Genomic DNA, 23,660 nt, shown 5'->3' with positions numbered 1-23,660 from the left:
TCAAAAATTTTTTTCAAGAAATCTGTGCTAAGTTTTGCAACGCAAAGATAGATTCCTTTCTACAGAGACATTTTCCCACCTCGTATAATATTTCACTGAAATCTGAAAATAGTCGGAACCACCCTAAGTCTGTCCTTATCTGAACACATCCACATGCATCTGGAGGAAGGTGAATATCATGTAATATTTCTCACTCTATCAGAGGCAGCGCCTAATCTCAAAGGTCATGCCAAGGAAGTGTGTATTCCGAGTCAAGCTTCGCTTCCAACAAACAGTAATGGCGACTTTTTTTTTTTTTTCAGTTTCAGTATCCAAAATATTCACTTTTGCAAGCTTTTTCTGACACCATATGTATGTGAAACAAAATCTTGCACGGAAACTCCTCGATGTCGACACTATCTGAAAATATGCTTTTTACACGACCCAAAATTTCGTTTCAGTCGACCTTTAGAGATAAGTTTTTGACTGACAGAATTGACTGAACTCTGAAGATGATGCTTGTGAAAATGGCTTGATAAACGAAAGTGATGAATGTCTAAGATGGCCACTTCTTGTGCCGTCCCTCAATTGGGCGGCATTAATGACAGCGACAATGAAACATGCTCTCACCCCGGCGGGCACTCGTGAATGCACTGCCCTTCGTGCAGAATAAGATCGAAAAGGCAGGCCGTGCAATCAGCATGACCCTGTCCCTTGCAATGGCTGCAGGTGCCATAGCAAGGCACGCATGTCTTGGTGGTGTCTACAAAGAATCCCAACAGGCACTCGCTCGTGCAGCGTCCATGATACCAGAACCTGACAGAAACAAAGAGGTGACAGAGAAAAAGCTGCAAACTGGCATTTTATTTATTCTTCAGGCACACACACGTAGACATGGCATCAACACTTGGGAGGACAAAACTTTATTGAGATGTGGGCTGTGCTAACGCAACAGCAATACCTATTTTCTTCAATTCAGTACATTGCTTTTCCCACGACTGACAGTCTGACCAATCTACTAACCAAATAGAGTCACTGGTCTAAAAGCCGAAAAAAGCACCTGGTATATAAGGTATGCTGTAGTATGGTGTCCCATCTTAATTTCTTTTCTTTCTTTAATCTGCACCTAAATCTATGTATATGGGTATATGCTGCCAAACTGAAATGCAGATGTTGCACTTGGGGATTGAGCCTACGGCCGTGTGCTTTGTAGCAGAATGTCACAGCTACAAAGTCACCATAGCCAGTCTTTCTTGCTTATCAGATTTCATGTGGAATGAAGTCTGATACAGATTAAAAATCACTTGCGCTCACTGTTCACATTTTCATAGAGAAACTCATAAAATGCTAGTTTTTGTGAGGGAGCTTGAAATGCTGGAACTAGGAAGGACAACTGTGCATGCTCTGTTGCCATACTTACTTGCCAGGTGGACAGCTTAAGCACTCATTTTCACTTCTACCATAGCAAGTTTTGCAATTATCGTGGCACTTGTAGCAATTTCCATGGGGGCTGTAGTAGCCTGCAAGCAAAAGCAATATGCAAAACAATGTAGCCAGCTCACTCGCACGCGCACACACACACACGCACACACGCACACACGCACACACACACACGCACGCACGCACGCACGCACGCACCCACGCACGCACGCACGCACGCACGCACGCACGCACGCACGCACGCACGCACGCACGCACACACAAGCACACAAGCACACAAGCACACAAGCACACAAGCACACAAGCACACACCCTTTAGTACTGCTTGCAAACACCACCACAATACTAATGCGTTGCTGATACCTGCTCGAGGCAAAACTGCATAAGAAGGTTTGTGAAGGACGGAGTTGACATTTGCCTGACTGAAGCACAATGTTATAAAGGAAATCAATATAGGTTACTCTGAAGGAAAGCATCACAGATGAAGGAAAATACATATGTGCCAAAAAAAAATATTTACCGGTAGGAAAGATTCTAACAAACATTCCCATTCTTAAGTAGTTCATCGAGACCAAGCATTGTGTGAAATTTCATTATAGCATCCCGACAAAGGACCCGGCTCGCGACCATATAGACGACTATGTATTTCGTAGCAATAGCAGGGCTCATCTGTTTCGTGTTGTCCTTTTTGTTTACCTTGCACCTAAGCTTTTCACTGCCCACTTTTGAAGTCATGTATCCATACCATTTGCATAGCTTTCTGTCAATTTAGGAGTTCATCTTTCCTGGTAGTACTACAGTAAAAGCTTGTTAATTCAAATTCCGCGGGGATGCTACGAAAATTCGAATTATACAAAATTAAAGCTAATGAAAGTCAGAAAAAAAAATCACTCGGTTAAGGCGCATATGTAGTCAGACGTGGCGTGAGCACGTGCGCACACACGCTACATCGTGTTGGCGTGAACAACTACGTCTATACGTTGCAGCACTGGCACAGCCAACGTAACCAGACGTGGCCAACGCGGTCCAACGTGCCCGACGTCGAAATGGCTCTTGCTCCATCTGCGCGTTCGTCGTGCCGACTAGCACGGAGAAAAAAGAATGTCGCAGTTTTGCCCGAAAAGCAAAGCATCGATTATGGTAGCACATTACCAGATAGCTATACGAAGTAAGGATAGTAGTTTTATTAGCAATATAAACTTGTAAACATTCACTTACTAACTAAATTAACAAGTACAGTGTCATGCGTGCACAGGTAAACATCAACACATCTCACTTGATGACCGCGGAAACTCGCTGAAAAATGCTGCAGTGAGGAATCGCGGCAGTAGCAGCGAGAGAATTGACCTTCGTACAGCTCTCGCTTCAATGCAAACGAGACACCGAAAGCACATTGCATATGAAGCTACCGGCACTACGTGCACTCTGCAAACATCGCAGATCGCTTTCAAGATACAGCGCCCGCATGGCTGCATCGTAGGCAGCAGCCGCCGGATAAGAATGTCCCTCCCTTTCCTTTCTCCGCCTCACTCCCGTGCCTCGCGTGTGACGGGAGAGGGCGTGCACTTGGCTCGCCTTCCTCGCGAGATTGAGTCGCGTTCGCCGGATACCCCTTGCACACTTTCGCTCACACATACATCATACGGTGCATAGCGATGATTTTAACGCCCTTGAGCTTTATGCGGAACCTCATGGGAGAGAAGTGACCTCTAACAGGGGCGTTGGCCATGCCTGGCCAGGCAGAAATGCATCTTTCTAAAGTCAGGCCTAAACAAAGGGCTGTAGATGGAAAAAGCAAAGCGGCAAGGCCCGCACGGTGACTCTCCCCAGCCACGATGGTGCGGAGTTCGAATTATCGGTGGCAGTGCAGTTTTCAGTGTGAATTAGCAGGATGTGTTACATATTGCTTTCAGTGCATTGTTGGATGGACCGCGGTGGCTACATTGAATTATCTGGAATTTCAAATTAACGAGTTGTGAATTAACTAGCTTTTACTGTATGTGTTTCACAGCCATAACAATGCGCTGCATGATGTTTCACTGCCCACTTTTGAAATCATGTATCCATACCACATGCATAGCTTTTTGTCATTTTAGGAGCTCATCTTTCCTTGTTGTACCATATGTTTCACAGCTATAACAATGCACAGATGTGACCTGTGCTTGCACTGATGCCATGCTGCACTGGCAACTGTGGTGAGCAAAGGAAACAGCTGCGCTGCCTTGTGCAAAACAAATGGAGCACAACTTTCTGAAGTTCTCTAGTATTTTTCTGCTAAACGCACAATAAATTATGTGTTTACATTGTTCAAGGCTCTTGAATGAAATGTGAATGTGTGGAATGAAAGATAAGTTTTAGAAGTGTTCAAATACGATATGACTCAAGAAAAAAAAAAGCCAAATATATAATTGAATACCGAATATCAGTAAATTTAAAAGTCTAATGCTTACAAATTTTCTGTAAGAAAACCAGGCGCACTACATGTTTGGGAGTCTGCTGTCACTGTGCAACAACAATTTTGCTAGTTATCGGCAACCTTGGTGCCGAGGAATTGAGACGTACAGTACAGCCTGCTCTTATTAAAGGGAAAACCAAATAAGTGTGCCAGTACTGATTACAGCTCAGCTCATATATCAAGGACAGGACATTTCCTTTACTCAATAGAATGTTTGCTGAATACAATCAAGTGGTTTTTGTAGCCTCTGAAGCTGAAGAAATAGTGAAGTTATGCTGTCCTGAATAAGCTCAGTTTAATAGCAGACCATACTGTGCTTCACAGCAATCTTCTGTTGCTTAGAATGTGTTGCTTTCCAGCTTTCCCATCTTTATGCCAGGTGGGTTTTTTGGGTTACCATCAGCTCATTAAAGTCAATCTGTGCAACAGACAAAAGTGTGGACTGCACATTATGTGTCTGGTCTTGCTGCTGACAGCTAAGGGCACGCACCTTTTCACTGTGTGTTTAGGTGTCGTTCATTACATTTTGAAGGCTGTGAAATTGGGAGGGCCCTGGCAAGTTCCTTTAATGGGCCCCCCCTCTTTTTGCATCTAACCTGCGGCCCATGCAAAATGCGTCTACAGCCAGACAGTCGGCACACTAGTCACATGACATTTTTGTACCCATCATGTAAACACAATGGCAGTGTTGTGATTGTTTGCTCAAAGATGCTAGAAGAGACCAAAGCACATCTGCAAACAGCATCCTGAACGAGTGGTCGCCACAAAGTGTGCCACTAAAATGGAGGCTGTGAACAATGTTGGTGCCATGCCCGACACTCGCTTTTAATGGAGAGGTGATTTGCCGACTTTCCAAGCATTGTGCAGCAGCTGAATATACATATGCATTAATTAAGCACTAAACCAAAACTTAAGCCGCCAGCACATGATGAAGCAGCACCATTATGCTTAACGGCCTAGGCAGTGTGCCCTGTTAGATACGGACCATTAACTATCATCGGTCAAGGTCTCTGAACGTAACCACTCGCCATCGCATTCCAATTATGGTGCACAGGTGTGTGTTGACCATGCTATCAGACCCTCAAGAAAGGCTGGCTATCCCACCCTTGTGTGCCACATGTGGAGCTTTTGTCTCCCCCCTGCGTGACACTTTTCGATAGTGCAACTGGAAGCTGGCACGGTTCGAGGTAGTTGACACTAGTCCCGGGAAATGCTGCTTGCAGCATGGAAATGTCGTTCAAGACGACCCATCCCCTCCAGCTGAGCGCCTTCTAGGTGAGGAGGCGATGCCAGATGGAGGCAGCCATTGGAGAATAGAGCTCGTGGAGTGTCGCCATTGGCCGACTACGACACAACTTGCACGGGCCCTACAATAGGATGAACACAATACCTGTACGGGCTCAACAATTGCATGAACATGACTGCACGGGCTTGACGACTGGCTGAAAATGACATGACTCTGACGGACTGAAGGGGTTATAAGCCAGAGAACCATCGGAAAGAGAGAGATAATCTTGCCACTTGCCGCAATGCACAATTTGCTGCCGGCCATCAATGACTTCTTACTGTTATTGTGCTTTGTCCTATTCCTGTACATTATATAAATATACCCTCATTTCTCGAAGTCCCCCTCAACATCAGCCAACTTCTGCACTCAATGGAAAGATCAAATAGCACATAATGAAAATTAGCCACTGGCCAATGCTACAATGGGCTGCAAGCCGCTGCAGAAAGTGATTATAATGAGTGCATGTAGTGAGTTTGTCTGTGTAGACAAAGAGCTGTGAAATGCGTGCGTGAACATGCATCTCCGACGTGACCTGCATTCCCTTCCAGTGGCTAATCAGTCCAATCTACACACATGCTTTCATCCTTTCCATATGCGCTGCTTTTGTCATCATATGCTCCATATGTTTCGTATATTGAAATTGCTACGCTTGGTTCTGTCAACCTGGACGAACGTTGTACTACCGATGGAGACCATGTGCCATGGATTGATTGCGTGCGTCAAGGCACTGACCTTGACTGGGCCTTTCTTCGAATATAGGGAATATTAAAAAAAACAAATACTATAGTAGATATTCATTTCGTGAATCACATTATTTGAACATTTAGTATTCGATTCGTGTTTGTATATATAAGTATTTGCCCACCCCTAAAGATAATTGTACGTCTGGTATTAATGCTTACATCTGTGATGTAACTGGTGTGCAATTAAGTAATGTGTGTTAGGCCTGACATTTCATGTTGGAAAATTTATTATGCCATTTACTCACGAAAGTATAAAACAGTCTTCATTATAATTAGAATAAACTGTTCACAGTTACTTTTAAAATGAGAGTGCTCACATTCAACTGTAGCATGAGAATGTCTTAGTTTGAAAAAAAAATTATGCATTGATATAGTGCAGACATTTCGAGAGGTTGTTGTGTACTGTGCTTTAAGGGGCCTGCAGCCTAGTAGATTAGCATGCTATCAGAACAACCAGCTACAGTAACTCATGTCACTACAATGCATGGCAGTGCTATGAATGCCCTAACAAATGCTCACCATCACCACAGTCAGTGAAAGCCAATTTGCAAGTTGTGTTATCACTCTTGTAACTTGATACACAAGTCTTGCAGCTTGTCAGAGATGAGCACTCCACACAAGGAGCCTTGCAGCTGCAACGGTAAGAGAGAGAGAAAGATAAAAAAAGGAGTTGAAAGTAATGATGATGATGGCACGTGGTTTCTATTGGCACAAGGGCTAGGGATGGCCAAAGAGTGCCAAGAGAAATGGTATGAAGCAGGTTCGTTACAGCACAACAGAAGATGAGGACAAAAGAAGGTATAAAACGACAACATGGCGCCATGTCGTCGTTTTATACCTTCTTTTGTCCTCGTCTTCGTGTTGCACTGTAACGAACCTTACCATGAATCCCAACCAACTGGCCCAACTTGCCATCTTGATGCGGTATGAAGCAGTCTATGACCTGATAAATAGCAAATCATAATTGTACCATGGTTGCATGATGGCATAAAACATATACACTAAAATAGCGACACTAACACGTGACGTGGGCTACGACCATGAAATGAGTTGAAAGTAAAGCAGCCAATTCAATCGCATGGCTTGCGACAAAATTCAACATGTACTAAATGTCTACAGCCTGCCTCTGAAAAACGAGGCTGTCAAAGCATATCAAGTTAGGCGACAACACTGATAGGACTTGAGTTGCTCTTCTCATGTAGGATATGATTTATGGATAGGAATGAACACTCCAGTCCAGGCCACATAAAAATCTGACGATGAAATAGGAGTCATGAATATAGAGAGGTAAGCAAACATATAAGATTTTTTTTGCATTAACCACAAAAAACCTAAATTACATTCCACAGCAAGAAAAGTTTGAACTTGTTCACCTCGATTCTAGCTGTGGAGTGTATATTCATTGCACACCTTGCCTATCTCGTGCGGACGATGTGGCCTAAGTGTTTATTATTTTGTGAAGCAATAAACTTTCAGTTGTGAGTCAGTGCTCGTGTCGCCCAATTTTTGTCCCTTGTCTGTGTAGCACTGCGCATGTACATAAAAATGTTAACCTACTAACTTGCCCAGCTTGCCGTGTTGATTCAGCATATTCGTATTTTAAAGAAGAGAGAGAGAGAGAAAGTCAGTCAGATAAGAACCTAATTACTGTATTATTAATTAACTTGTAATTGCATTGCTGAACTAGCAATAACAGAAAACTTGCTCCAGCTTATAAATAAAGTTACTGTGAGCTTTGTGGTACATTTCCCGCACTTAGGTAAGCATTTTGAGGTGTCAAACTCAGTGCAGCAAAAATAATATGCAGTGTTTTGTGAAGTTTTACTCTCAAATGTCGACATTCCCTCCCCTCCCTTTCTCCCCAAAAAGCAGAGAAAGCAGTAAAAAAATTTTACAAGTCACTCAGCAGAAGCGACTAAGCCACTATCTGCTTTTAGCTATCATATAAAATCTTCAGATCACTAAAATGCAGCATTCTCTCAAGCTTCCAACACGAACTCAAGGCTTAGGGTAAAATCCTTGTAAAACTCATCTACGCCGATTGCCTAAGTTAAGTGAGAGTCATTCACACAGCAAATTAAATTTATTCAACTTCCATTACAGCCAATTGAGCAGAGAGTGATGATGCACCTGTTTGGCTTCGTTGCTTTTGTGGCCAAATGCACTATGCATCTCTGGATACCTTCCAACCCTCCATGCGCGAGCCATGCATGCGCATCGATATCGTGATAGCACAGCGGTGGTGGTGCTCGTTCGCTCTACTGTCTTATGTATGGAGCACCCCTTCTCCACTGTTGGCGTGCTGCCAAGGATAGGAACTTGCTAACCACATTGCTGGCCCGGGTTCAGTTCCTCGCAGGGGCTAGATTTTCTTTATTATTTTTGTGCAGAAATCATGTCGAGGCCACACACAGATAGACTAAAGTGGGGTAGGGCAGCCAAAGAACTGCCCTCTTGGATTTAAAAAAGCTGATCAAAAGTCGCACCTCTGATGCTTTGACATCAAACACTGCTTCCGATGAAATATCTTCAAAAGGGCTACAAACCTGCGACAAAAGCCATCTGGGCCACCGTAGAATTTGGGAGGGCAGTGCGTGAAGCATTGGTTTTTGTGAGACCAGAGTCCTTCAGGGCACGTGACACAATCCTGAGGAAAAGGGCCATGGCATGTGCTGCACGTGTCATGGCAACGACGACATCTGAAACCAATAACCACAAAAGTCAGCTGTAACATGCTTGCTCGGACAGTGCCTATACCAAGTTGCCGAGTTAAATTTGTGCTTGGTTAGCAGTTTCATCAAACATGCTGCCAACATTCCTAATGAAAAAAATTGTTTGCAGGTTCTAGACAAGTCTCTTAAAAGGATCTGATACAAAATGACAAGCAGCAGTGCGTTCACAAAGATGAAGGATGGCAATGCTTTATCTTGGTCTAGTTGGTGCTTGCCCAATGATGGAGTCGCAGCATAAAAATTAGGCCAGAGGTTAGCACGGCTAACACTCTAAGCATCTGATAGCATACTTAGATTGTGATGATTGTGCTGTCGTGACAGCTGTGTGTGCGTGCGTCACAGGTGACCTTGCACACTCATTCATCGAATGACATTTCTATACCTTGTATCTGTTATAAACTTGCAATTTCTTTACATTGTGACGCACATTGCGCACCTAGCCTTTTTCCTTTAATACCTCCAAAGCGCATGAAGTTCACCTATAATACAATAAAGAAATGCGTGACTAATGATGGGATTGAACCTCTGCCCCTCTAGTAATCTAGTACAGCAGTCCAATGCTCTAACCATTAGGACAGCACAGCTGCATTATAGTAATATTCACGAAACCAGAAAATTTGGCCTCCATAACCACTTATTTTATTTGAAATGAACTTGTAAAACTTCCATCCAGAAAGTTTCAAGGATTCAGGAAAGAGGATCATTCTACCACAATGAACCATGCCATTTGCACACTATATTTCTTTCATTTCGTTCCTGTCATACTCACTGCTCACATTCTCTCTTCTCCGCCAATTGATAGTGCGTGCACCCCATTCTGAGTAATGCCCTTAATTAAACATTTCAAATTCCGTAAAGCAATTTTCAACATCAACATTTAGCTATGCCTGTGCAAAGTCTCAGCTCAAAATATTTATTCCCCTTTTCACGGGGACCACTCTAAAATTAATTTACACAAAGTGTTTCAGTCTTCACCACAGCACTTTGTAAATTTATTATTTGTCCCAAAACTGCTAAGCACACTTGTAACGCATGTGTAGCATCCTTGTGAAGTTTAGTCCTGGCATAAATTTTTCCACAGGGATGTGTTGCAGTTTCTGTGGTCTCTGCAGTGCACTCCAATTAGTGCAAATTTTATAAATCTTGTGGCACTCCCTATGGCCCCACATCTTTGCAACTTTATTACAGCACGCTTTCATTAATTAGATTCTGGCTAATTCAATTTTTCAGTTAAATTGATCCAGAGGTCCTGGCTAGAACCCATAGATTTCTATGGGCCTAAACTTTCGTTATTTCATTCTGGAAATTGGCCCTCATCGGATAATTTGAGCTTGACTGGTCAGAACAAATGTGCCTGACCCAAAATTTAACCTCAACTATGATTGCAATAGCTGCAACATTGTCTTGGAGGTACTAAAAGACAGCAAGTATGTCGAAGACACATTATGTCTTGCTGGAAACGCCTATTGTCGGCCTACCATAGTAGGATTTTCAGGCGAAAATAGGAGCTCACTAAATGATTACCATATTTACCCATCTCTAATGTACAGATTCCTTTACTTTTAAAAAAGTGGCTTAAAATTGTCAACACAGTGCAATTAGCCTGTGCTGACAGCCTATCCTCATAGTCAACATCATTGCTGTTATCACAGGATGGCAAGAAAAGTTTTCAAGTAGGAAGCTGACAATGATGCACCACTTTCTCTCATGAAAAAGATAATTCAAAGATACTACATTATTTTACATGCTAAGCTATCAGCGACAAAGTCGTTTCAGGTGTTTGTGACATTTATGAGAACTGCACACTTTGCAGGGTAACTGGTGAAGTGGCTAGTCTAGGCGTAAGGCCAGAACAGGAGACACGCAATTTTTTTTTTTCTTTTTTAGAAAATCAGGAACATGTTAGATTTCTATCTTTTTTCAGAGCTCTAATGTCACTTCTGCATTAGTTTTTTGCTTTTAATGCATATGATCTGGGTGCACGTTAGCTTTGGAGGGGCTTTAGAATCGGGCAAATATTGTCAAATGAAGCAGCAGTGTGTTCGGGCACCTTTCCTGCCTCTTTTTTATTTCCACTCGCCAGATAATTGAATCATTTTGGTCGCTCTCGTCAAGGTCAAATGAACAAAAATTGATTGTAGTATATTCTTCAAAGCACCTATACATCATTCCTTCAAAGTTTCTTTCCTACCCAATTTCTGTGCTGTTTCAGAATCTTTTTTTGTCCCAAATTATGCTACTTGATTTTGATAGGTTTTTGGAACTCCCAGAATTAACTCAGATTTCTAGCATTTTGCCTGCATATTATATATAAAAGTAATAAAACCCTTCACGTCCCTGCAAAGTTTTGTCACAATTTGATCTTTAGCTCTCACAATCAATGTGGACACTTGGCAGTCACCAAAACATGATGAACAAATGAATATGCTCTGCTCATTTCCCAATTCATAATTGTTGTCTGCAGTAAAATTCTAAAATCATTGCTTGACTCTACAGCAGCTTAAGCTTGATGAAAAGTGCATCTCACTCAGTCATATCACCTAAGTTACAGCAGTATTTTGAACTGCCTAACACCAAATCACAAGGTACTGTTCAAGAAGACTTCTGTCCATATTGATGCTTTCCAATTGGCTACAAAAACAGCTGCTTCAAAGGCAAAATTTGATTTCCATATCTGATGCGTAATCCAAATTCGATAGTTTGCATAGCGAAAAACAGAAGCTGACAAAGGTAATGTGGCTGATTTTTATAAATGGCATATTCATTACATGTAGTGTTGCTATAAATGTACTGCATGGTATTAACATGTGCCTGTCACACTTTCTGGCTACACATGCTTACTTGCAAGATGAGAGGCACAACATGACATCCAACATGACATATATGCATTAGCTAATAATTCATCAACAATCACTTGTCATTTATGAGACATTCGATCACAAGCTAAAGCAAATGCTAACATGGCTCATCAAGCAAAAGCCTATAGAAGGAAGGGATCAGTGAAGTAACAATAGTAAAGTACTGCAAACAAAAAGAAAGGACTTAATACTTTCTGCAGTCACCAAGATTAATTTTACTGCTCATACCTTACATATTTATCCTTCTGATTTATATTATTAAGCTATAAAAAAATTTGCTGTTAGCAATAAATGACGTCTGCTCACATCCTCTCTTTTGGGGACGAGTATGTGCCGTTTGGACAAGAGCCAACACACATGTTGCCCAATCTGAAGTAATTTTTCTGGCACTCCATGCAGTTTGATGATGAGTTCACACATTTTGAACAGCTCAAGTCACACTCCACACACTGTCGTAAGTTCGAATCTGAAAAAAAGAAGACAAAAGCAAAATGTTCAAGACAAGTTTACCCTTCTAACTGTGTTCAAGACAGGTTTACCTTTCTATGAGTGGTTCAAATAAAGCACTAGGCACAAAGATGAGGAACACGACAAATATAGGACATGCATGCCCACCCAGAATAGGCATTGGTTGAAACAACAAAAAAGGCACACAGTGTTCAGATACACTTAAAGAGGACACTTCCTCAACTGACTGAGAAACAGATGGAACATTGACACAAAGTTCACTTGGCCTTTTAATCTTTAATGCCTCCTGTTGTAGCATGCAACTCAACAGAGGCAGGCTAATTAAAATTAAGCAGAGCGCACCCACACCTCAAGGCAGCACGGCTGTGCGACGAGTTGAACATTCTTTAATGAGACAGTGCCCAAGCCCGAATACCGGGATAACATACATGGTTTAAATAAACAAATCTCGTGTGTACAGGGCTTGTTTGCACAAATCATTTTACCCAAATGTAAAAAGCTTCACACAGGTGACAGCAAGCTGCTACGTTGAAAGTTGTCGAAAGCAAAGGCAAATGCACACTACATGAAGCATATCAAGCATTTCATTGTCTGATAAGCATTTAGGATCGAGTGAGAGTATTGGGCTCCTTAGTCAATCGGCAGCTTACTGTGCAGCAACTTACCGTTACTTGTGTAACGCTGACCACAGGGTAAATTTTGCCCCTGAGTAAGTGTCTTCAGTAGTGCGTGGAAGATGTCTGAGCCCTAACTTTAAGTCCCTAGCTCATTGTTTGGTGTGTTAAAGTTCCTGATGAAATGGTGTGTTTGAAGTGAGGCTGCCATAAAGAAAGGTGAAAGTGGCCTATCCTACAATAGAACTGTAAGAGAACCGAGAACCACTAAACCTGACTAGCGATGTGGGCTGTGCTCCATGCCCAGTGACATTACAAAAGTTAGATTTGCATTAAAACTTTGTGGGCCAAGTTCATAATAGCAAGCAGACAAGCAGTTGTCACGATTCACTGTGTGCTTTGCTTCACTACCAGAGGTGCGCAAATGCCCTCATTTTTGCTTTCCTCCCTCACCCTCACACTGCAAGTACCGTCCTCACCTCACAATCATGTTGAAAAATTTGACCGCCCTTTCTGACTCACTCTCGTCTTCACTTATAAAAAAAAACTATCCGCCCTCCCTCCCCCTCATAGTGAAAAGGCTGCCATCCTTCTCTTACCTTCCATGTTCTACAATTTAACGTAAACCATTTGCTTGACCCGAACAACACTGACTGTCTACAGACATTCGTATTGTCAAAGGGTGCCAAACTGTTATGCCTTTAGGTGCTTCACTATAGGTCAGCAAAATAAACAGAGCTCACTCACCAAAATTCTACTCAGCAGGGATCACTCAGACTCATCAGAGCTAATATACAGGGCATCCCAGTTAACTTGGGCCAAGATTTTAAAAATACCCAAGAGCTCTAGAGAAATCGTATGGACTGCATAGTAGCCGTAGTTGTATGTACCTACGGCCAGCATTGTTTTCATCACGAAGTATTACTTAATTAATTATATTTAATTAGCAAACATTTTAATTATTGCTTGAATCACAAAAATATTAATTACAAAGTTGTAGGGCACCTTAAATACCCTCCGAATCAAGCATTTAATTCGTGCTGAAGTGGTCCTGGTTGTTCTTTCCCTATAAAAAACAAAAGCCCACGAAATACGAAATAGATGCACAATCGCACGCCGCTACTCAAGTGCCTGCAAGCAACCATTGAAAGATATATGGCTGCATTCTCTTATCGCCGCATCGTACAAGGCTCCACAACGCTTATCAATGCGTCAGCAACGTCTTCTCTTGATGCCGCGACCATCACATAGCGTGAAGCCCTGTATCGAGCTGCCGCCGCTAGTAACGCCACATGTCTGTGGCTATTCGCTTGGGAAGGCTTGCATCGTAAAGAAAAGCTTTCCTTCTGGAAATGTGCACAAAGAAGCTTGCCTATAGGTAATGTTGCTTATCCATAATTTAGTATAGAACTGCAGGAGGTCCAACTCACTGTAATGCTTTCAGAGGTGCTGAACATTACGCTAGGCACTGGGGATTTCTTAAGTCTGGTTTCACCCACGAAATCAACTTCAGCTTCCTCCATGATACTAGAGCTGTACCATAAGTGCCGATGCACAATTACAGCAGTGACATTGCTGACAACCACATTTGCAGCCAAACATGCTGAATGCAAGCATCAAACATGGAGGATGTGAAAGATGTAAGACTCACTGAGTCACATGATCATCTTGAAGCATAGTCATGTGACGTGAAAAAAGGCTCATGGGAAATAGGCCTTCACCACGTGATGAGAATGCAAAAAATTTTATAAAGAAATAGTGATTTTTGAGACTGGATAGAATACGAATCGAACAGTGCCTGAAGCAAATTGAATCGAATCAAATATCGAATAGTTTTAGAATAGCTTTCGAATAATGACCAGATGTTATCACAATTAATATAAAATGAGGTGCACTTCTCACTATTCTCAAGTTACCAAGTTACTGTGATTACATAGCACATTATGAAGCATTGTTTATTGAAAGCACAGATGGAGCAGGAGCAAGCAAGTAGTTTCTTCGCATGCCCAGGGCTCTTCAGAGAGTGCAACTGATCGGTGTACAGCTTGTAAAGTATGGCTACCTAAGTGGCATAGCCTGCTCCATTACGCCAGTTCTGGTGTTTTGTGTCTGTACTATGCTTGTGGCAGTGAAAGTCCAACGTACTTTTGCGCAAATATTATGTTTAGTTGGATGCAGCCGATGTTCCAAAATATTAGAAAGGTATTCAACAAATATTCACATTTATGAATAGTGACTATTGGATTCATAATTTGGAAGTTGAATATTCGCACACCCATAACTTTTACCATTCGAGCTTGTGGAATGGAGAATTTGTGATGAGGGTGCCACTAAAACCTACTGCGTACCAAACAGTGTTTGAAAAAGCCCAATAACCATGCAGGGCCTACTCCTGAAGACTCATTGCACAGATTGGGTCTGGAGAGAATGTCGTGGGGCTGCATCATAGGAGACTGGCTTGCAGAGGCTAGCTGCTTGGCGTCATGCCCTCTGCTATTTGCATCTTCCGTCCATCGAGACACCAAGTGTGCGCACGAAAGCTACATCGCCAATGTTCAATTGAACTACGAATCAAGAGAGCAATGCTGAAAGTCGGCCGCACCTCGTTCTTCTCAAAGGTTGCACCAGACACTGAGCATTCCGAATGAGCGGTCGCTCTGCAAAGGCAACAGTAGTACCACTCATCATGGGCAATGCCACAAGCATAGTTTAGCGCCTTATAAATATTATTATACAAATTATATGATACTAAATTAGTATAGATTAAAGCAGCACGACCGGCAAATGGGCAGCGCCATGATGTCAAGTCCCACTGAATGGCAGCCACCACTGCTTCCACATGAAGGCTCGAGCACCCCAGCAAAACAGGGAATGGTAACTGCGCTGACGAAACCTATTAAACTGGAGAAACTCTGACAGCATCAAATCTGCTCACTTCTCCCAACAATGCAGCCCAGGGCACAACTTCATTGACCTTGGCTGCAAGGGAGAAATGGAATGCTTACACAGCATGCGCTATACTCGCAAGTGCACAGATGCTTCGCGCTTTGCACCCCATTCCCATTTCCCCATTCCCCATTCTCCCATTTCCTTTCCAAGCCTGCTTAATGCCAAGCAGAGGAAATATTGGGGGGAGGTTTGGAAGGGCGGCATCGGTAGTCAAGAAGCATTGGCGCTGACTTTCACTCGACCTGTGCTCAGAGAAGCGGAGATTCGCATTCAGGAAGGGGAGGAGGAAATCACAGTTGTGGCACAGAGTCGTGTATTCCCGTGCTTTACCTTTTTTTATGCATTCGTGTGATGTATCCAGTATCATTGCCGTCCTCGCCCCGAAGTTATCTACGTTTTTCTTTGTGTTTAGGCCGGCAAAATATACAGAACTCGCTCAGACTCACTCACAAACCATATTTTTTGCTCAGGGCTCACTTGGACTCAAGACTCCCCACAATTCAACTCAGCCAGGCTCACTCGTACTCAGACTTGCCAAATGCAACTCAGCTGCATGGCTGTTGCATTCATGCGCAAGTGCCGCATAACAATATGAAGAGGTCTTGTTCTTGTATTTGTGGCAGTAAATCATCTGACGGCGATGTTAAATTTGTATAAATATGAAATGCCACTTCAGATGGGAACATGTTATCTAAGCCGAATTTTCCTGAGCGTATGCCAGCTGTGGTGGCTCCTAAACTAATGCTGCTTTTGTCAAGCATGCAATCACACCTTCCACTTATGCCACAGCAGTTGCACAATGGCAGTAAGCAAGGCAAAAAAAAAAAAAAACTTTAGTAGTAATTACTACACTTCACAGGTAGTCAAATGTGCACAATGGCAGTGGGCAAGGTAAAAAAAACTTTAGTAGTAATTACTACACTTCACAGGTAGAAAATAAGCCTACATTAACGCACTGCAAACTGAAGCAAATACTTTTCAAAGAGTAAGTATGTTTTTAACAGCATGAAGCTGACCATTATTTTTTACAATGTTTGTCTATGGATGGCGAACTATATGGAACATGAATCTATGTGCTGAGTGCAGTCATGTTTCTAATAAATTGCTAATGGTGTTTTCATACCCAATGTTTCAGGCTGGTTACAGGGATTTGAAAACAGAGGATTTGTCATAATTCATGAATATATACTAAGCAACTAAGTGTTAACCTGTTCAACCATTCTGTTGTGCTTATTCTCGAGAATCTGTGCAACAGCTCAGCATTGTGGAGGTTGAGCTAAAACACCTAAGCTGAATGTTTACTGTAAATAAAGTTGCTCAACTGTCATTGCCATGAACGAGCTTAAGAATAAAACAAACCAGTTTTGCTTGTACTGCAGATGAGCTCTAGCTATATTACTGACATGTTTTTTCTTCATTTTGATATTTCCTTTAGTTCATATGTCAGCGCCTGAAAATCCTCAAACTCAAATTTTTATAGCAAGAAAAGGTAAATTTGAGGATGTTTACTTTGGATAAAGGAGTGCGCTGACTGGTGGTGATCAGTGAAAAAAAAAATCTCAGAGTGACGCCAAAAAGTCGCCGTTACTCTTTCTGCTCTCATTGCTGCTTTCAGTGGCTACAGCTCTCAATAGGTTCAGCTACAGCTAACATCAACAGGCATTTATGACTTTCATCAGTTAAATGTGGACTTCGACATACATCTGCGCTAGAGAGACTTCCTGCCAATTCACTTCAAAACTTTAGACTTTAAACCAACCACGCATGCGATCTGGGTGACTTTCTGTACTTCAATAATATGAATGGCTTTTTCCTCATATAACTTCAAATTGTCACTGTAGCCTCTCTCACCTTCATCAACCCTCCTGAAGGCGATCCTCATCTTACCACATGAGGGTGAGGGCAGATGAGAGTGAGGAAGGCCCTCGTGAGGGTGCCCATGTCTGTTCACTACCAGCAGTCAATTGCAACTGAGCTAAAGTTCATGTACATGCAATGGAACGGTGACGGTGTATCACAAGTGATGTGCCTGCTTATAAGCGACCAGTCGACAATAATCCTGAATGCTTAGCTTCTACCAGGCTCATCTGTGCATCTACTTAGTGGAACAGAGATGGTTTGCAAGGAACAGAAAGTCTGCAGTAACACTTGTGCAACCAGACAAAAACTTGCATTCACATGCATGACATTCAGATTCAGCTGCATAGGAGGCAAATGCAAAAAGCACCACCTTCATGCATTACTGCACAGAAGTGCAGTGTGAGTGAAAAAGCCCCCTCCCACCTCCCCTCATTTGCCAGCCCTTGTCACAGAAAAATTCTGCAATAAAGAAAGAAAAAAAAATATTTGCTTATTGTTTCTTTTGTCAGGCTGTGCAACTACAGCTGGACATTTTCGCAATCTCTTCAAGTCTGATAAATTCGCCAGCGACTGCACTTGTTCCAGTTAATTGAATACCAAAAGTTTTGAACTTTGAATGTTCAAAACTTTTGACTTGAAGTGTAATACCTCAAGATGCAATTTTCTGCAACACCTGACAGCTCCGAATTTGCACTAATGTTTTAATGGAAGACTGACAGACAATTAAAGCCAATACACACTAAATGAAACATATCAAGCATGTTATTGTACAATAAAGCACATTTATTTTCATTAACCTTCATGGAAGCAATGTGACCATCTTTGCATATTGGGAGGAAATTAAGGGTACAGGGTTTTCCTTGTAGGTTGGAAAGCAGTACTTATTACTGGCTGTGCTGTCCGTTTTTCCGAGAATAAACAGTTGACACTTGCACTAGCCATCTCTCGGTCTGTATTTTGTTCACAAAGTGGCACATATCTGACAATGTCAAATTTTTCTCTAACTAGCCTTCTCTAGAGCCTTGTTAAGCCATGTCAAGACTGATGATTTCTCACCTGCATATGTTCCATCAGGGCACTCATGCCAGCAGGAACCCTCCGATGTCAGGTGCTTTCCTGGGGGGCAGGAGAGGCAGTTGCTCTCAGATGGGCCGTAGCATGATGTGCAGCTGTCGTGACAGTTCTCGCATGTGAAGCTTTCCCGGCTCACAAACTTTCCCATGGGGCATGTCTCCACACAATCACCCTGTTTGAGATGGCATGAAAGCAACAATGAAAATGTCATGTGATCACATCAGTGAATAATAAGATTTGTTTCCCCTCTTTATATCCAACCTCCTCCTCTTCTTACACATTTCCACAAAATGCTTAGCACAAATAAATTAGAAAATCATGATTCTTGGAGACAATGTTTAGTACAACAGGTGCCTTGCAAGTTCAACAATGTCATTTTTTTACACACAATGCCCAAATATAAATTGGTATTGCTAAACGAATGTTGTCAAAGAGGCAGCAGTACTGTAAATTGTGGTTTAAGATTGAATTAAACATCTAAATTTTTCTCGCTGTATAAAGTGGGCTTGAAACTTTCCCTTAGTCATTCTCATTGCCATGTGGCAAAACCATGTGAACCTTCTTTATATATTTTTGAATTCACAGACCAAAAACTTCGTTTCCATGGAAAAAAATCTTATGACTGCATACTGCAAAATGGGAATGACAATCAACTTTCCGGATGTCGACACAGTGTGTCGACCATTCTGGCATCGTCACCTTTGTTACATTCAATTAAAATGCCACTTGTCAAAGGTGAAACTCAGCGGGGTACCTGTTCTCCGGCATCACATGGGTTGCGTGCCAGGCGGCTGCTGCTTGCCTGGGCTGCCCCTGTGTCTCGGATGATGTATGAGCTGTGTGGCCGTGGACGCAACTTGATGGGGTCTGTGTCAGTGCCATAGAAGATGAGGTACCAGTGCTTGAGCTTGCCTGGGAACAGCGAGCGGCGTGGCCCATCACTGGTGATTATGAGACGCCACGTGCCAGGTGCTGGTTCGCCCCAGAAGTGTACAGACATGAAGGGCCAGTTGTTGAAGGTGTCCTCCTGTGTGAAAATGAGCAACAGGGATGGAGAGGCACAAAACAGGCCTGTTGGCTGGTGATTCAATATGAGAGCAAAAATGCTTGCCCTAGAGGATAGGACAAAAAAGTAAATAGAAAGAGAAGGAGGCAGAAGAAAAGCCAGAACATTACTCTTTTGATCCGAAGCTCAAAAAAGTGAATGCATAAGACACATGCCTGATAAGCCTCTTCGGGACACCTTGAAGGAATGCAAGCGTACCACATTTTAAAAAGCACCAACGCAAAATTTTTGTATCTTGCTTTGACAGGTTGCTGAGACCACAGTAACAACAGTGTGAGGCCTCAACTGCTCTAGGATGACACAATTACATCATTCTTTAACACAACCAGTCCAAAATGCACCATTTCCAGCGTTGCTTCCTGGGCCATGAACTACATTACTGATTGCACATGGTGCTCACATAATGTCACAGATCAGTGACATGCCAGTAAAATCAGAATAGTGATCACAGACCACACTGCTGCTGAAAGTCAAATGCATTGAGCACTCTATCGTGCCTTCCAGCTACTCCTTCCCATTTGTCCACTGGACACTTTCTTACATTCTGTAGCACAAGATAAGCCTGAATAAGATCACATGAGGTTGCATCTGTAGGAATTCTGAGTATTGCCTTCAACATTTCTCCCATTCTAGTGTTTGTTCTCACGCAGTGGCAAATGAGATGAGCAAAACAGCAGACCTCGTGTGAAATTCCATATGCAGGTCACTCTGAACCCCCCAATCAGTGCATCATAGAAGGCAAGCGTTAAGCGGGAATAGGGCAAGAACAGCCAGCCCAGACAAAAGCTGCCAACTTTTTACTGCCCTTGGTATACAACTCTCACCTTCAACAATGCTTCAACTGCAGTCTTAATACAGCTAATGTCAATCTATTAAAATGTGCGTGGAAAGACTACATACAAACTTTTTAGCCCTACCACATACACATAAGGATCACCAGAGAAAAAAAAATTAGGTCTCTTATTTTTGAACTGAACTACTAATTTACCAGAGAAGCTGTCACTACTAAGTGCCATAAGAACACTGAAAGTAATCGTAAGTAGGCTTGCAAGTACAGTGAACTCCTGTTAAGACAAACTCAGTTAAGCTGAATTCTTGCATATAATGAACAACATGGGAATATATATATATATATATATATATATATATATATATATATATATATATCAAAACGTTTATTTAAAAGAAAAAAAATGCAGAAAGTGAGTGGGTGGAGCCCCTAGTCCAGGGCCCCACTGGCTTGAGCGGTCCACCGTGCTTAGTGGAGGAGCGCTAGTTGCATCTTCCGATCCTCGCTGGCGAGCCAAGTCTCCCACTGCTCCCTTCCGGAAAGTTGCCAGCTATTTTTGGTGTATTAATTTTGGGTGGCCTGTTCTGGCAGTCCTACGTAATGTGGGCGAGAGTTGGCCTGCCTCCGCACCAAGAACAGCGAACGCTGTACAGCATTGGGTGAATGGCATTTTTCAAATAAAGGTATGCTTGTTTGGTTTTCCATAGACTCAATGCAAAAAAAAAAAAAGAAATCTGCTTAAGATGAACTGCCTCAGATCTGCTCTTCGGTTACGATGAACATTCGGAGTGACTACCACCGCTACTAGTCCTGGGCTAGGGTGCCTCGATGCACCTCGCCCGGGGGTAGGCACTCTACTGGAGGCCTGCGGCATACATCACCCGTGGACAGAGGCAAAAACAAGAGGAGAAAACAAAGAGACAGTGACATTTAGCTTCGTGAATGTGGGTGACGTGCAAGCGTATGGGTGCGATAGCGCATATGAAGCTATTGGCCCTCTGTGAGCCCAGACTGTCCGCATCACAGATCGTATTCAAGACCGGGCTCCTGCGGCTGCACCATACACAGCAGCTACTGGCTTCCATTTGCTTACTAGCTAAATTAACAAGCACGGTGTCAGCGCAAACAGGCAAACATGAACACACCACACTCAATGACCGGGATTCTCACTGCCAAAACGCTGGCATGAGGAATTGCGGCGACAGCAGCAGCAACGAGCGAAGTGACCTTCGCACTGTCTATCGCTTCGATGCAAAATGAGCAGCGACAACACAGCGCACGCAAGGGTACGAGCCATCGGCCCACCTAGGCTGTTCCCCCAAAGTAGATTGCGTTCAAGACCAAGTCCGCGTAACCAAAATACAACACCCCCTTCCTCCTCTCCTGGTGCCATGCACGCGACGGAAGATGGTGGGCTTCACCCCCCCCCCCCTCCTCCTTTGCGCAAGTGAGATCGGGCCGCCATCATTGGCTCACCATCGCACGCTTTCACTCGCGCACACAGTGTACAGTGTGTGAAGACAATGTTATCGCGAGATGAACCTGGTACGTCCGTATCGCAAACGAAACCTGTAGCAACTGCCAGAGGACGCCAACCCAGTGCGCGTCTGCCTACCTTCCTCCTTGGCGATGCTTCACTTCGTTTCTCCTTCCTTACTTTGCTCAACATTGCCTAGACTTTCATCTAGGTTGCGCTGCTTTGCCACTTAATGTGCCGTTTTACCACATTGAATTGCATTTCCCTTCATACGTTTTGTCTAATGTTTACAGAAAAACAAGTGAGAGAGAGAGAGAGAGAGGGAGAGAGAATAAACTTAATTAAAAGAAAGAAGACTTGCTCGGGATTAGAAAAAAAAATTATTAAAATCCCATGCACTGTAGGAATAGATGTTATGCAAAGTACTTTGCAGGTAGCGGACTATCCAGCACTGTTAGGGACTTATCAAAGAGTTAGCAGATTGTGGTGAAAAACGACGACGATGGCAACTACACATATGGCACAACGTGGGAAATAAGAGAGCACAAGGGTTGGTGGCAGAAAAAAAAGAAAGAGGAAGACACGAGCGAACGGGAAGCTGGGGCCAAGAGGGCCGATCGAACAAGGGCCGAGCGAGGTTCGTGGAAGGAGTCCTGAGAGGGCTACCTGGGTGTACTGCTGGGCAGCCTCGAACTGGTTGCGAGCCACCGGACTGAGGTCCTGCCCGTGTCCCGTGCCTGGCTGAGTCCCGAGATCTTGGAGTTTCTGTGTGCTCGGGAGCCTGGTGCTCTCGCAGTTCCAGCGTCGAAATCTTAAGCCACCAACCAAACGGCTGTCACCACGTCCCCGCCACAGCCTACCCAAGCCACCTCCGACGCATATGGCGTGTCAACGAAAGTTCCTACAAGATGTGAGCAACCATCGAAGGGAGGGAGGCATGTGCCGCAATGCTCGGACTCTGTGCGTTATTGGGCGAGTGACTGAACTCCGTAGTGTGCCACATCGTAAGACTTTATACGCTAGAAGATAATCTGTGCTAGAGAATATTACTTGTTTATGTGTAAGAGGATAGCGTAAATTATATGTCCGCCTGCGCAACCCATTCCATTACCGCCTTCGAGTCTTTTCTCACCACACCGCATGTCAACAAACGTGATGGTCCATGTGGTTACACAGATGCATCAACGTGCTTGCTTAAAGCAAGCAGCTGTGTTTGGGACGGGAACGAACAGCTGTTTGTTCTAATCCCAAACACAGCTGACAGGACGGCAGACCTCACTTCGTCCTCAGTTGTGTTTGATGCGAGCTTGTGTGCAACGAGAGAAGCAGGACAACCGTGACGATGACGATAGCATGACGTCGACAGCATTACGATAGTTTTTCAAAGAAACATTACAACCTGTTTTATTATGACTTGGGCAAATCTCAAAAGCAGTACAATGTTGCACAGCGGCTTTCATAGCCTTCCGCTACGAGAAAAGGATTGAACAATGTGAAATGATCCCAAAGGCAGTGCACTGCAGTCTAGCAACACTGTTTCAATCTGCCACGAAGCAAGAATGGAAGAAACTGATGCATTCCCATTCGTGACGCAAGGGAAAGAAAGTGGCAAGTCTGTGGCCGAAGGGAAACTAGTGCACGTACGTGTACTCTAGATCGTGCTATGTGACGTGAAACAAGCACCACTGGTTTCAAAGAGCTAGTTGGCATTGGCACAAGAGAAGCCTGTGTGCCATTGTGGCCTGATGGTTCGAGCATTGGGCTGCTATGCTTGGTGTCAGAGGTTTGCTCACACCGTTAAACAATGAATTTCATTAATTTATTTTAATAAAAGAAGGCGAAACAGGAACCTACCTACCCACCACAA

General features: G+C 43.3%; 1 protein-coding gene across 1 annotated transcript in view; it reads right to left on the bottom strand.

The window, feature by feature from the left end:
- The window catches only part of Fur2 (furin-like protease 2), a 66,748-nt gene that overhangs the window by 17,925 nt on the left and 25,163 nt on the right, over positions 1 to 23,660 (bottom strand). The window contains exons 13-19 of the mRNA XM_065432468.2: positions 19,215 to 19,487; positions 18,443 to 18,632; positions 11,802 to 11,961; positions 8,452 to 8,604; positions 6,425 to 6,537; positions 1,400 to 1,499; positions 610 to 795 (exon numbers count right to left, since the gene is read on the bottom strand). Of these exons, the coding sequence (XP_065288540.2) occupies positions 610 to 795; positions 1,400 to 1,499; positions 6,425 to 6,537; positions 8,452 to 8,604; positions 11,802 to 11,961; positions 18,443 to 18,632; positions 19,215 to 19,487 (1,175 nt within the window). The remainder of the gene's footprint in view (positions 1 to 609; positions 796 to 1,399; positions 1,500 to 6,424; positions 6,538 to 8,451; positions 8,605 to 11,801; positions 11,962 to 18,442; positions 18,633 to 19,214; positions 19,488 to 23,660) is intronic.

This window comes from Dermacentor albipictus, chromosome 1 (genome assembly GCF_038994185.2).
Source record: "Dermacentor albipictus isolate Rhodes 1998 colony chromosome 1, USDA_Dalb.pri_finalv2, whole genome shotgun sequence".
Classification (NCBI taxonomy): Eukaryota; Metazoa; Arthropoda; class Arachnida; order Ixodida; family Ixodidae; genus Dermacentor; species Dermacentor albipictus.
Note: the sequence above shows the minus strand (reverse complement) of the source record. Positions and strands in the feature narration are given on the sequence as shown.